The 13695-nt window shown below is 41.8% G+C and overlaps 2 protein-coding genes across 10 annotated transcripts in view; both read left to right on the top strand.

Annotated features, from left to right (window-relative positions):
* Nucleotides 1–11855, top strand: part of LOC109463212 (poly(U)-binding-splicing factor PUF60-like) — a 12119-nt gene extending 264 nt beyond the window's left edge. The window contains exons 1-15 of one of the 8 annotated variants that reach the window (XM_019759941.1): nt 1075–1193; nt 2648–2699; nt 4160–4272; nt 4772–4899; nt 5329–5474; nt 5857–5915; nt 6086–6299; nt 7391–7518; nt 8087–8155; nt 8331–8454; nt 8777–8956; nt 9324–9432; nt 9634–9812; nt 10049–10238; nt 10484–10908. In XM_019759941.1, the coding sequence (XP_019615500.1) occupies nt 5418–5474; nt 5857–5915; nt 6086–6299; nt 7391–7518; nt 8087–8155; nt 8331–8454; nt 8777–8956; nt 9324–9432; nt 9634–9812; nt 10049–10238; nt 10484–10593 (1419 nt within the window). In that variant the 5' untranslated portion in view covers nt 1075–1193; nt 2648–2699; nt 4160–4272; nt 4772–4899; nt 5329–5417 and the 3' untranslated portion in view covers nt 10594–10908. The other 7 variants (XM_019759936.1, XM_019759940.1, XM_019759934.1 and 4 more) reach the window with 7 other exon arrangements.
* Nucleotides 11856–12606: 751 nt separating this feature from the next.
* Nucleotides 12607–13695, top strand: part of LOC109463219 (glycerol-3-phosphate acyltransferase 4-like) — a 12305-nt gene continuing 11216 nt past the window's right edge. For both annotated transcript variants that reach the window (XM_019759948.1, XM_019759947.1), the window contains exon 1: nt 12607–13006. In XM_019759948.1, the coding sequence (XP_019615507.1) occupies nt 12857–13006 (150 nt within the window). In that variant the 5' untranslated portion in view covers nt 12607–12856. The remainder of the gene's footprint in view (nt 13007–13695) is intronic.

Here is a 13695-nt window from a genome sequence, read left to right as displayed (position 1 = left end):
GACTAATGTGTGGTTTTGTAATTTCCGTGCTTTCTAGGAATGACAATCATTTGTCAAGCACGTGCACAGATGTTAATAGTTTCTCCCGGGCAGTTCGAAATGACTACATTTCCCATCGCTAATCGTTAACGTCGTCTCACTCAAGAAATGTGCCAACTTCTCCGATACGACATTTCGTACTGGATAAGATTAATACACGGACTTTCACTCAGCTATTGACTCTTGATCCGAAATCTCAGTGTACAAACTTCGACACTCGGGTTCGAAATGACTACATTTCCCATCGCTAATCGTTAGCGTCGTCTCACTCAAGAAATGTGCCAACTTCTCCGATACGACATTTCGTACTGGATAAGATTAATACACGGACTTTCACTCAGCTATTGACTCTTGATCCGAAATCTCAGTGTACAAACTTCGACACTCGGGTTACGTAGCTTCCGGAAGTTGAAAAACAACGCCACCCGACATTCCACCTGCTGAATGTCTGGATTGTGTGAGGAGAGAACTCTGCTCATTTGTCAATAGGAATTCGAACTTGGAAACGCAGTTGGTAGTGTTTATGTTCCCAACTGGCTTTCTATGTTCTTGTTGGAATGGGTGACTTGCATCGCTGTTAAAGTTCAACTGAGTCAGCAGTTTCGCTCCAAATAACACACTATCAGTGACTGCACCAATTTTGATATATATTTTTGCCGATTTGTAGCAAAAGTAACCGACGTGAATAAAAGTATGGCACTTTACCTGTGCTTTTTTTTGTTACAGTCAACATAATGGAGAATACCGAAAATATTTGCGCAGACGCATATTTGTATCAACATATATAACGTTTACGTTACATGATGGAAGGATGCCGACTAGTATATAACGTTAGAGGGCGCTTTTCAGTGTACTAACTTGTACACTGTATGATATAGTATGAAAGCGCCTCCTTGGCTCGATCATAATACCGATACGAATATTGTCAGAACACTATAAGTTATATCGTTTTGAATAAAATCCCTAACAAAGACAAACTAATACAAATATTGAATTTACAGGCAATACTGCTGTTCCCAGCTCTTCCACTGTGTCGCTTGTTACATCCGGGTACTTCAGGGCCAGCTCCACGTGATCAAACTGCGGTGCAGGGAGATGAGATGGCAGCCACTATGGACGCGAGCTCTCAGCTACCAAACGGCGATGTTAAACAGGTAAAAACGGACGACGATCTCTCAGAATGTGCATAAATACACACAGCAAGTATCCTTTGTGATGATGAGTCCGCATTAGACGTATTTTGATTGTAAATCGTGCAATATTTAACTGCTGTTTCCCTCGTCTTCAGAGCACTGCGTGTCCGCCATTTTTTCTTCGCCTAATGATTCGTGTGAAGAGAAGAACCGTCCAAATTATTTGCAGAAAACATTTCTGCACAATTGCACGGCTACCATCCCATTTATCCGAGCACGGATTGCTACAGAATCTGAGGTATCCCTTGACAGGTCGTAGTGATGGGTGGATCACGCAGGGAGAAAGGACAGATATTTTTGGCACGGCCTGTTTGTCTCGGCGTCGCAGTAAACGTCGGCACCGGTTCAAGCCGGACTGCCGAAAATGGCCACGCACCAGGCATGCGAAATGTGGACGTGAGTTATGTGAAGAACGTGTTGTTCAACACCGTAACTCCTCCTACGTGCCTGGAAATCATAACGTTTACAGTTTTTTTCCGCGACGCGTGATGTTTGAGTTTCTGTGCGGCAACAGTTTACACATGTATGCTGCAGTATAAAAACTTGCACCTGCACAAAGGGTTGTGAGGGAATGGAAGGGGGTGGGGGGTCCTGATGCCTAGTGCCAAGTTCTTTTATTAGTAAAATTATATGCTAGTAGTTACGATGCACAGTACCTGATGCAAAAGATCTGAAAAAGATGATAGCCCTTGGAATTCAGGCCTCCATGTATTAGACCTTCTGCCTATTAAAGTATTATCTCCTTGATGTAGCACAAGGGAAATATGCAGCTGAAATAATTCGGCCTTCATGCAAAATTCATATGTAAAGACCTTGCTTTTGCAGATGTGGATTATTGTAATCAGATTGACCTTTGTAATAAATAGAGGGTTAGGAAACGCTGTGTTGACTTGTTCTAGGCCTGGAGAGGCTAGGATGATGATGGCAAAATTACGAAGCTTAAGGATACCGTACATCTTGAGATGTTCGTGATGGTTCATTTTTCTTGGTGACCTCCCCATCGCAAAATTGTGATACTATGATTGTACATGTCCTTTGTATTAACGTTACAGACTAATACAGAATTGTCTCAATCGTAAACATAAATCCTGTTTAAATGTCCTTCCCGTCCTACTGTGAAATTAAGTCCCAGTGAAAATAAATGAATTTACAGTAGTGAAAGTGGAAATTTCATTGGATTATTGCCAGAATTCACATCTGGTAGTTAGCCCATCCTGGGGTTGCAGTTAGTGTAATGCTGACAATTCATTTATGCTATAAAAAAAAACAGAGACACAGATACACAGCAGACCTAATTTTTTCGGGCAGAAGTTAAGCATTCACAATGTAGACATGACAACTGTTTTTTGCTTTGAACAGAACTAGAACTAGAATCCACCTATGGTTAACTGTACAACATTTCTTTCTCTTTACAGAATGGAGATGGTGAGCCCCTGTCAAAGAAGATCAAGACAGAAGATATAAAAGGTAAAGCTGTCTTGCTATTTTATGTTTTTACTTCCGTGATGCTTCTTATCTTGGCCATGCATGTCTTGCGCTCAATGCACCAAATCTGTACCAGTGCTAACCAAGTAGATTTACCATTGTATATGCTAGACCAGATAAGGAAGGGAGGACATCAACTGAAAGATTTAAACCTTTTAGTTGGGATTATGTGAACTTTCTTATATGTAAATATTTTGGCTTGCCCAAAATGTTCCATGCTTTATCTTCTCTCCTTATAAGGTGTTTTTACAGGAGGAACATGAACAACTTTAAAACCTGAAGAAGGAAAGCCGCTGAAACCTGAAGGATTTGTCAGGTTGTTAGCAGGTTTGGTTGTTGACCCATTTTGGCTTGTTGGAAGTCCATGTTCCAACCTCAGCAGCGGGCTCATGTTTCTTGGAATGTGTGAAATGGGATGACTGGCTGTAGCATACCTAACTCACTTCACAAGGTAGTGTGTGGATCTCCTCTGTGTTGGCAGTTCGTAGCAGCTTGTTTGCACTGTTTCTATTTGTGACCTCTATCCATGGTCTGCTGTGTCATCTTATCAATGTGGATACATCTTGCTCGGAGATTTTTTTTCTCTGTTTTTGAGTTTCTGTAGAGCGTACGGTCGGAGCCATGTTGTCGTGGGGTTTTCCGACACCAAGGCTTCTTGAAGACTTGCTGAAAGGTAACAGTAGTGAACTGTAATAGAGCATGTGTGCCCCCAAAAGTGGTAACTTCTAAATGCTGTGAAGAAACTGTCATGGCATTGTGGCCATGCCAAGGGTTTGATGTGGCTCACTATAGAGCCCATAGGGTAGGGCCCGTATTGTGTTAGGCCATGACAGTTTCTCCTCTATTGGATAGTCTTGATAATGCTAACTGCTATAGGACAGTGCAACTTATGCTCGTTAAGCCAGTGCCCGATAGAATGGCCCACACACTTAGTATAGACTGGGCCCTGGCTTCTCGAGTGTGAGTAGGGTGGTGTAGAGTACTGTCTAGGTTGTGCAGCCTTTATGTTTTTTCAGGTTGTATGCATTAAGGGTACTTAGGTATCTCCATGTACTAACCATGTTTTTCTTCTTTCCAGTTCTTTCTTGTTTCTCCTGCAGGTGCATGCACAACTCAAGGAATTCTAGGTTCCTCAGTTGTCAGAGTCAGCAAGCATAGTACCCGGGACAAGTTTATGGTTGATGCTATAAAGCATCTCTGCTTATATTAGTATTCTTCCTTACTGTGTTGATACTGTAGGCTAAAGTGCTGTTGTTGAGTGAATGCTGTCAGTGCTTGAGTGATTGTGTTTGGTTCCAAGAAACATGAAGCTGAAGCTTGCAGGTCCTCCCTTCCACAGGATTGTTAGTAGTGGGCAGTCAGCCTGCATGAACCTGCCATGTTAACAGGGCTTTTTTGTTTCTCTTTCTTCTTTTTCTCTTGTTTGTTGCCACAAAGATCAGATGGTAGAACGAACGCGAGGTTTGACGTATGACGTTGGGTGACGCCCGCCAATGCGGCGAACAGCGGGCAACACAACAGCTCCAATCCACCGCCATGCCACTCCACATCTTAGGTTCCCTGTCATCGCCATTTTCAGACTGTAGTCCATTTTTATCGTTACCTAGCACTGTTCGTGTCTAGACAAACCATAACTGTTGACAGGGATAAAATATGTTCTGTTTTTATTGAGTCCTAAAGCTGAGGCCACTATAGATGAGTTATTTGCTTGTCATTTTGAATTATGGGAACCATCATTTCAAGTAAGAGCAAAGAATTGATAAGTCCATCTACAGCAATCCTCGACCCTGATTCGTGCTCAACTTGTTAGATAGTCGGGGAGGGACAGTACATTTCTTTGGGGAGTGAAGAAGTCTCAAAATAGAAGTTTGCATGTGTATGGGGAATCAGGGGCTTGCTTGAAATCTGCCATACTATGAATAGCCATGTCATGGCTTTTTTTGTATAACTGTTGAGGGGTGTGGGAGGTGGCACAAAGCCCTTTGCGACCACTAACTGATGCATTTTGTCTCCCCTTCCTGTCTTTTTCTCTTGTGTATTTTTGTATGATGTAGTAATAACCCCAGCAGGAGTGACACCATGTGGACCGGATGGCGCGCTCATGCTTCATATGGCGCATCCGCCCTTTATGTTGGCCGCTATGGCCGCCGGGACCGCGATGGGTAACACAACGGAGAAGAAGGTTTTGTGTTAGCTCTTCCCAGTGTCAAAGTGTCTCTTGTCCTCTACATACAGCATATTCCACACACACATTGCCAGGCAAAGTAAACTAAATAAAACCCATCTGAAATCGATTTCTCATAGGCAAAGCTTTTCATTCTTGAGCTCTCTTCTATCTCCGACTTTGTTTTTTTGTTGCCTTTTAAAGATTTTGTGGAAGTTTGACTCAGCTTCACATTTCTTAACTTCAATATTAAAGGTAAACTCTGAAGAGAGTAATAGACTGTTTGTGTTCAAATCTCCAATTACACAAAATAATGGGGACACGCACACGTTCAAACACATAGATCTGTGTCTGCCAATCAAAATAACACTCTCTCCCTGTACTTGGACAGGCAGACACAATTAGGTAGTAATCTAAGAAACTAAGGAGTGTTCTTCATGGTTTCAGGAGATGGTGAGGGAAAAGGAAAGGCCCCTGGGCTACCACCACTGACCAAAGACCAACAAGAGGCAGTGACAAAGGCAAAGAAATATGCTATGGAGCAGAGTATCAAAAGTGTGCTGGTCAAGCAGACCATTGCACATCAGCAGCAGGTATACAAACATTGTTCAAAGAGTGGAAGTAAGCTAACGTTGTACTTCTTGTTTTCACTTGATTAAGGACAAGTAGAAAATCATTTGTTGGGTTCTTCAAGTGTCAATTTAGAGTCATGATCAATTTGTTGTGACATTCATATATACTTAACTGACAATGTATTATCTGTCTTAACATATATATACCAGTCACAATGGTTTCCACTATGAACCTCTTACTTCAACTATCCTGATTAACATTCCTTGTGCTTGTTGAGGATTTTTCATACATACTCATGAATGATCATATGTCCTGTAGACATAACAATAGGAAAAAAATTCAAATATAACATTGCAGCATTATGGTACCTTATGTTGAATTCTGATCTTTATTGTTTTTCAGCAAATGACCAACTTACAGATCGCAGCCCAGAGACAAAGAGCCCTGGCCCTCATGTGCAGGTCAGTAGTATGTGAATGAGTTCAGGAACAACATACATAATCTTGTTACAGAGTCAAAATTCTTCGTCAATTATTAAGAGATCATTATCTGTGGTACGTTGTCATGATTTGAAGATTGTGTATCTTGTCCCTTCCACACGTCTAATTGTATTAAATTTAACATCTTACAGAATCTATGTTGGATCCATCTACTACGAGTTGCGGGAGGATACTCTGAAGCAGGCCTTTAGTCCGTTTGGTCCCATCAAGAACATCGACCTGTCGTGGGACCCCCTGACCATGAAACACAAGGGCTACGCTTTTATTGAGTACGAGATCCCTGAAGCTGCCCAGCTGGCTCTGGAGCAGATGAACGGGGTCATGTTAGGTGGCAGAAATATCAAGGTATGGAGTTGGCCCCGGTAGATGTGCACGTATTTTGCAAAGGACATTGGTGACATGTTTCCATTTGTCAGTGATGATGATTTCCATCAACTTTCTTTCTTGGGGCCATCAATTGGGAAAGCTTAATTTTTGTAAAGCACATTTAGGTATGAAGTCTTTCATCTCTGTTTCTTTGTTCAGTCTGAGAGTACTGGAAATTTCACTACACAAAACTAAGGGTTAGGGAAGGTGATGTTTGGGAAAGGCTAGGGAACAGTCAAAGATATTCAATCGCAAACTGAGATTGGCAAGTTTGAGCACTAATACATTTTTTGATTGAATTTTATGTTGTAGAAAATTTATTGAACCAGATAATAAAAGCTAGCTGGTGTTGATCTATAAACTTATGTTGCATAAAAATGATTTTTTTTAACAATATTTATAATGTTTTGATGTTCATTTTTGGACAGGTTTTGTTTCTCCATTTTGTTGAGAAATGTTGAATCCTATATCACCAGATTAAGTTATTAGCAGCATAACCAGCATTTGGTCTGCCTTTCCCATGTCAAGCAGACTGACAATTCTCCCCAGACATAAGCTGCTGTACGACGTTCTTGTGAGTTGTCTGCTGAGAAGATGCTGTGGGTTGTAGTCTCTCGTGTGGCAGCAGTACTTGGCAGTCTATCCTGCAGTGGCCTGCAGATATATTGCACCCACCCCCTCCAAATTATCTGGAAGATGCGCACACAAATTACTCTGACAGCTCCAGGCTGATATGTCTAGCGACAAACCTCTGCTAACATATCTGACAAGCTTTGCCACGGCAAACTGCGCCCTGCCCCCTCCTCTCCATGACAAGGCTAGTTACTGAGTGGTTGTGGAATGGACCTCGATACGTAGCGGGACTCAATGTTTGCCGTTTCTCAGGTGGGTCGCCCCAGCAACATGCCTCAGGCACAGCCTATAGTCGAGCAGTTGACTGAGGAGGCGAAGCACCACAACCGCATCTATGTTTCCTCGGTCCACCCTGACTTGTCGGCTGACGACATAAAGAGGTCAGCATTGCTGCACTTAGTCATGTTAAACCCCATTTGTCATGTCTCCTTCTGCAGGTTGGTCGCCCTAGCAACATGGCGTCGGCTCAGCCAATAGTAGATCAGCTTGTAGAGGAGGCCAAGCATTACAACCGCATATACGTTTCCTCAGTGCACCCCGACCTTGCGGCTGATGACATAAAGAGGTCAGGGTTTTCACATAATGGAGTGCCCAAGGATGATAATCAACCCAGACCCTCTCACCAATGTGTAGCTAAGACTTTCCACCTTAGCTAAGCTCACAGATAGATATCACTGCTGTGGTGCTACATATGTCACCATGACAGTATCAGGACATGTAATAACTACAGTACAGTCTTTCTTTCTTTCTTTCCTAAAGGGGGAGTCGTCATCTGTATAATGATGTATGTACGTAATTAGTGGGAAAATGATGATTTGTTCCCCAGGAGAAGTTAAAACCGTCTTCTCTCTGCTGGATACAAGACAATGTTGTAGAGGGGTAGTTTTTTGTTGGACAAATTGTAAGACAGAAAATTGGCCAATAGACTGAAGCATGCATTTTGTTAAAGTGCCACTGTGATTTTGTGCACTGGAATAATCACTTAAAAGTTTTGATGTGTGATAGTAGACTCGTAATGAGATGATTTACTTCTTATGTTGATCTTTGATAACATGATTATCAGTAGAAGTATTTGAGTAATCGTTAATAGAAGTAGAAGATGTATTAACAATGGTGATTTACACATTTTGCAGTGTGTTTGAGGCATTTGGGAAGATTAAATCTTGTGAGCTGGCACCAGATGCAGTCACTGGAAAACACAAGTAAGTCTTGGTTGGAATTCCTAACAGAGAAAAACAGTGGGATGCAACCCAGATAATTGATCAATCTGTTATGTCCAGAACTGTTAAAATGTTTTCACTGTTTGCAATTACTGAGCTAACCAGTTTTGCCATACAAGAACTCATGTGATATTGATAATACTGTTTTTTCCTACAGAGGTTATGGGTTTCTAGAGTATGAAAAGCCACAGTCTGCACAGGACGCCATTGCATCAATGAACCTATTTGACCTGGGAGGGCAGTACCTTAGAGTAGGAAAGGCTGTCACACCTCCCAAACATGTAAGTACACGACAACTTTTTTGAAGTTTGCTTTTCTTCCCAGTGTTTGTCTCAATACTGACATTGTACATGAAGATGATATATTAGTACCTTACCCATACAACTGCTGAGAATTTGAAGAGAAGTTAATGTTTTACTCTTATGAAACACCTGTTACACTAGTTTTTTGTTTCGTTGAACTAAGAATGCTGTTATAAAAAGTCACTGTCAAACTGTTGAGCGTTTGACATCGATACATTGTTTCACAGTTAATGGCATGAGAATTGACAATGACACTGTTATCAACTATCCTCCTCTGACTACAATGACTTCTCCCCTGCAGGCGCTGAATCCACAGTTACAGATCTCGTCCCCAGCCGGCCCAGGTGGGCTCCCACCAGCAGCTGCCGTTGCTGCTGCAGCCGCTACTGCCAAAATTACCGCCCTGGAAGCTGTGGCCAGTACGGCAGCTGTCGTATCAGGCGTACAGCCAGGGGTGAGTACCATCAGCTCGACGTCACAGGTAAATATTAGCCAAGTAGCTCAGAATACTTTTTGTGTGATTGAATCATTGAGTATTGTCATACATACTTCTAGTCAAGCAGTGGTTGTTGAAGCATTGTCCTTGTATTGTGTTTTCTGATGAGCAAGTTTTGTTTCTGAAAAGTTTCTTCCAGAAGAAGAAAATATTAACTGTAAAAACTTACTGATTGCTAGAAGTAAAAAAAAAAAGAAAAACATGTCTATCCTCTTTACCCAAGTGTGTTATGACTACCAGTCCCTTCTGTTTTGTCTGTTTCATTGATTTGATTTGTTGCTGTTGTGTCGTCTTTCTGTTTCTTGTGCTTATTGGACAACTTTTGATGGTGTGAATTTCTTACGACCAACAGCTTCTCTCCCAGTCGATGCCAGGTCAGCCTGGCCTGTCCATTCCTGCGCCAGGGTTAGTGCAACTCCCTCAACCTGTCATGGCATCATCTGCACCAGGCCTCATTACAGGTGGGTTACATAGCATAGTCTTGTCTTTACCATGAATTGAGTTTTTTTTTGCCATGTATTTAGTGAATTTTGACTGTATACTCAACAAATTTACATTGCAGTCAAAAGATGGGTATGATGAAAGGCAATACTTTGTTATGTTTTCTGTGAACAAACACTAGACTTCTACCATGGATAGTTAGTGTTTTTCTTCTTCTTCAGGTGTTACCCCCATGAAGCCAGCTGTATCAGCCACAGCCACGGCAGGACCAGCTAACGAGGAGCAGAGAAAAAAGGTTGAAGATGACCTGCCACAGACCCTGGGTCAGCAGGAGAACCTCTCCATCTCAGGCAGCAATGCCCGCCACATGGTCATGCAGAAGCTTCTCAGAAAATCAGAAGTACGTTCATGGGCTTCACTAGACGTCATTGTTTCCTGCCAGATCTGATTTCTACTAAGACAGAAACCACAGCTGGTCTGAAATATAATAATGACTTAAGGAAGGTTTGATTTCACATTGATAACTTTTGTAATTGATTGAAAGGGATGAAAATGCAACTGTATGCTTTGCTGATGTCACACACAAACAAATAAAATTGAAGTCTTAACCCTATTTCTTCTTCTCTCTTTTTCCAGTCTAATGTGATGATCCTAAGAAACATGGTTGGGATTGAGGACCTGGATGATGAGCTGGAGGGGGAAGTGACAGACGAGTGTGGCAAGTATGGCCAAGTCAACAGGGTCATCATCTACCAGGAGAGACAAGGCGAGGAGGAAAATGCAGATGTCATTGTCAAAATATTTGTGGAGTTCTCTGAATCTTTCGGTGAGTTACGAGGAAAACAGATGCAAGTGTCTTTTACATTCTCACCAGTGGTAACAGAAATTGCTGTATGTAGTTTCATTCCATCTTATGTTACGTCAAAGCTTGAACATCATCTTCCTGCTGTAGCTTGATTTCTTTTCTCAAGGTATTCTGCTTTTCTTTATGTTAATTGACTCTTTGTGCCTCTTTATGAAAGAAGTTTTTCTTGATGTTAATTATGACAAATATCTTGTTTCCCTTCACAGAGGCAGAACGAGGTGTCCAAGCCCTGAATGGCCGGTGGTTTGGTGGCAGAAAAGTCTCAGCAGAGTTGTATGATCAATTGAAGTTTGATTCACAGGATCTGTCAGGGTAGCTATGAGCACATCATGGACAAATACAATAGATATCGGTGAAAGGCACTATCAACATTATCTCAAAGCCATTGAGAATAGGCTAACATATCCCAATATTTCTGGTTGTTACTCCGATCACGTAGAGGTTTTGAATTTTACTTGTCTCAGTCTTTGACCAAGTGTGCAATTAACGAGGACTCCCACAAAACATATAAACATATACTATGCATATATACTCTTGCCAGTGGCTGCTGTCGAGCCGACGGTGAATCGTACATCTGTATATCATGTAACTTACAGCTGGCAACTCTCCACAGTAACCGAGAGGCCTAGGTCATTGTTGTAGCCTCTCGCGTTGGTCACTGTGCTGTACAGTGTAGTGACGGTATACATAATTGTAATTCCCTCACCTCAGTAGAAATGTAACCCGATGTATATCTCTTCCCCACCCGTGCAGCTGTCAACTTAATACGAAACACCAAATAATGAAGGAATAATATACTTAGCTCCTAGGACTGTGAGAAAATAGTGTTTCTTCCTCTGAATGGGATCCTCATAGTATTATGTGTAGGCTGTGGTAAGTATACCTTGATTGGTCTCTGTGACCAACTTTCCATATTGGAGGCAACAGAATGTATTTGAATAGCCTCTGTGTTACACAGTTTAGACATCATTATGCCTGAAATATCTTTGAACTATTACTTAACTCACCGAGCATTGAAGAAGTTTTTTTGTGGTCTGTTATCAGTCTGCATTTCTTTGCTATTTTGCATTTCTTTGTTATTTCCTGATAACAGAAGAGTCAGAGTTAGCAATACCTGAACATAGACAGACCTTGAGTATCTCTATGTCTCAAAATGTTATGTTACATTTGTGTATAATTTAAAAGGTACTCAGAATGTTCTTGGATAGCACTGCAACTGCAATGCTTTTTTTTGCTGTTTCACACTGAATGGGCTGTCAAAGAATGAATAGGATTGCTGTGTAGCACTTGAGCTAAGAAAAATGCCCTCTGTTGCATCTAGAAAGTGTGCTTGGATTTCTTCACAGAAAAGGGTTATGAGATGGATAAGCAAACCTGCTGCTCAGCCAATCAGTGCTCAGAATTGGTTCAGCCAGTCGAACAGCGGGTTTTTTTTAGGTTCATATAATAGTGTACAGAATAGATGTTACATGTTTGGTACATGTGGAGAGATGGAGAGTTTATGTGGTCAAGTGCCTTCAAAAATGTGTGATGTACAGTCTCCAGGTTGGCAAATAAAGGATTCCTTTTGTACAGAGATTGTATCTACTTCTGTTTTATTGACTGCTGTTTCATGTTCATGCCACTTTGAATGTTCTGTCAGTAGGTAAGCATATCTGCCGCAGTCAAACATGCATCGCGCACATCAGACGCAAGAAAAAAAACATTTTTTTTGCTTTGGTACGTAAAAGATAGAAGTGGGCTCGGCTTTTAGAAAACTTCCAAATCAAGGGGTATCGGTGTAAAATTAGAAACCATGCTCTACAAAAATGATACAATTATCGTAACAAGGCATTGGGACATTAATTGAGACATACATTTTAAGAGAGTTATCCCAACTTCATGCATCACTGAAAGACAATACTTACAATTTCTCATGACCTAAAAATTCCTGGATTTGGTAAGTTCACTACACATGATTCAATCAAATGATTTTTATATCCACTGATTTCCTAAATCAATTAAGCACTTTGTATGGTTGTTCACCCTGTTACGTTTTCAAGAAAGGGACGATCAGACTAAAAGCACTAGATGTTTTAAGACTAAGGTCAGGGTATTGCGTAATTACAGGCTTTTACAATGACCTCATCCATCAGACCATACCACTATCACATGGTGATCGCCCAGTATTGTACGTCGACTTAACTCTACAAAATACATCTGTCTTCCGAATCACTTTGATACTAAACCGCTTTTAAGGTCTACTATAGGCAGAATGTTAGGCCAACAGTTACATTGGATGAAATTCGATTTATTTTGTAGCACCTTCCTTTACCCCTGTTCAGATGGCATCTCCTAATAACCCTAGACTGACCCTGTTGACGTACCTTTGTGAGACGTGTGAGGTGCTCGTCAAAGCAGGTTGTCGTTAGTTTTATCAGCCTCACAAATGATTTTCCGGTAGTTTTCCACGGCAGAGACGTTACCAAGTGCACCTGGGGCAGGTACATCAACCCGAGAAGCGTCTATCCCTGATTTGGTGCATCCATAGACCCGCAAACACCTGGACTGCGCGCCCTTCATATATCTCACGAACGAACATGGCGGACGCTGTTGTAGTGTTGACGGTCATCGGGGTCTTCTTTCTCCCGGTTCTGGGCTTTGCACTGCTGATTCTCGTCCCTGCAGCTATTGGAGTTTCACTGGGGATTCGGAAGCTGTACCTAAAGGTCCTCCTTCGTGTCTTTGAGGTAAATGAAGATTGTAGTCGTCTCTTAGATACAAAGGTACAATTTGTACTCCTCCCCTCCTCCCATCTGTGTCCAATCAGGAGGTTTTGAAACAAATATATGAACTTTCTAAGGCTCCAGGTACTAACGTTAGTATTCAGGGACTGTAGGAAGCAGCTTCTTGGACATCATAAAATGGGAACGAGGAGGTGTCCGTGCCAACTTGATAGGGAGTAAGAGTTTTTGGGAGTACAAATTAGGCACTAACACTGCTGCTGTATACTAACTATGGTGGACCCTGACCAATTTTGAGGACTTGTTTACCATGTCAAGTGACTCACTGGACCAGTTCATATTCACCGTACATGGGACAGAAATATGTCATGATGTCTTGTGGCGTCTGTGTGGTGTAGTGGATAGAGCATCCGACTGTCAACCGCAAGACCCAGGTTCAATCCCCAGGGTTGGACCCAGACATGTCCGGACATGCACCCAGACGTTGTGCCCTTGGGAAAGGCACTTAACACGCATTTCCCCCCTCAGTTAGAGGGTTCCTGGGCCCTACTAGGGTTTTGGGTTGGCGTTAGGAAGAGCATCCAGCCGTAAAATGTTGCTTCAAAAAAAGACTTGTACCTGGTGCAAGCACGTCTAACCCCCGGCTGGGGAAAAATGACGTTAAATTCGGTTAAAAAAAAAAAAAAAAAAAAAAA

The sequence above is a fragment of the Branchiostoma belcheri genome, unplaced genomic scaffold (assembly GCF_001625305.1).
Source record: "Branchiostoma belcheri isolate BF01 breed outbred unplaced genomic scaffold, Haploidv18h27 scaffold123, whole genome shotgun sequence".
NCBI classification, from domain to species: Eukaryota; Metazoa; Chordata; class Leptocardii; order Amphioxiformes; family Branchiostomatidae; genus Branchiostoma; species Branchiostoma belcheri.
The sequence above is the reverse complement of the archived record's forward strand: the minus strand, read 5'-3'. Positions and strand labels throughout refer to the sequence as shown.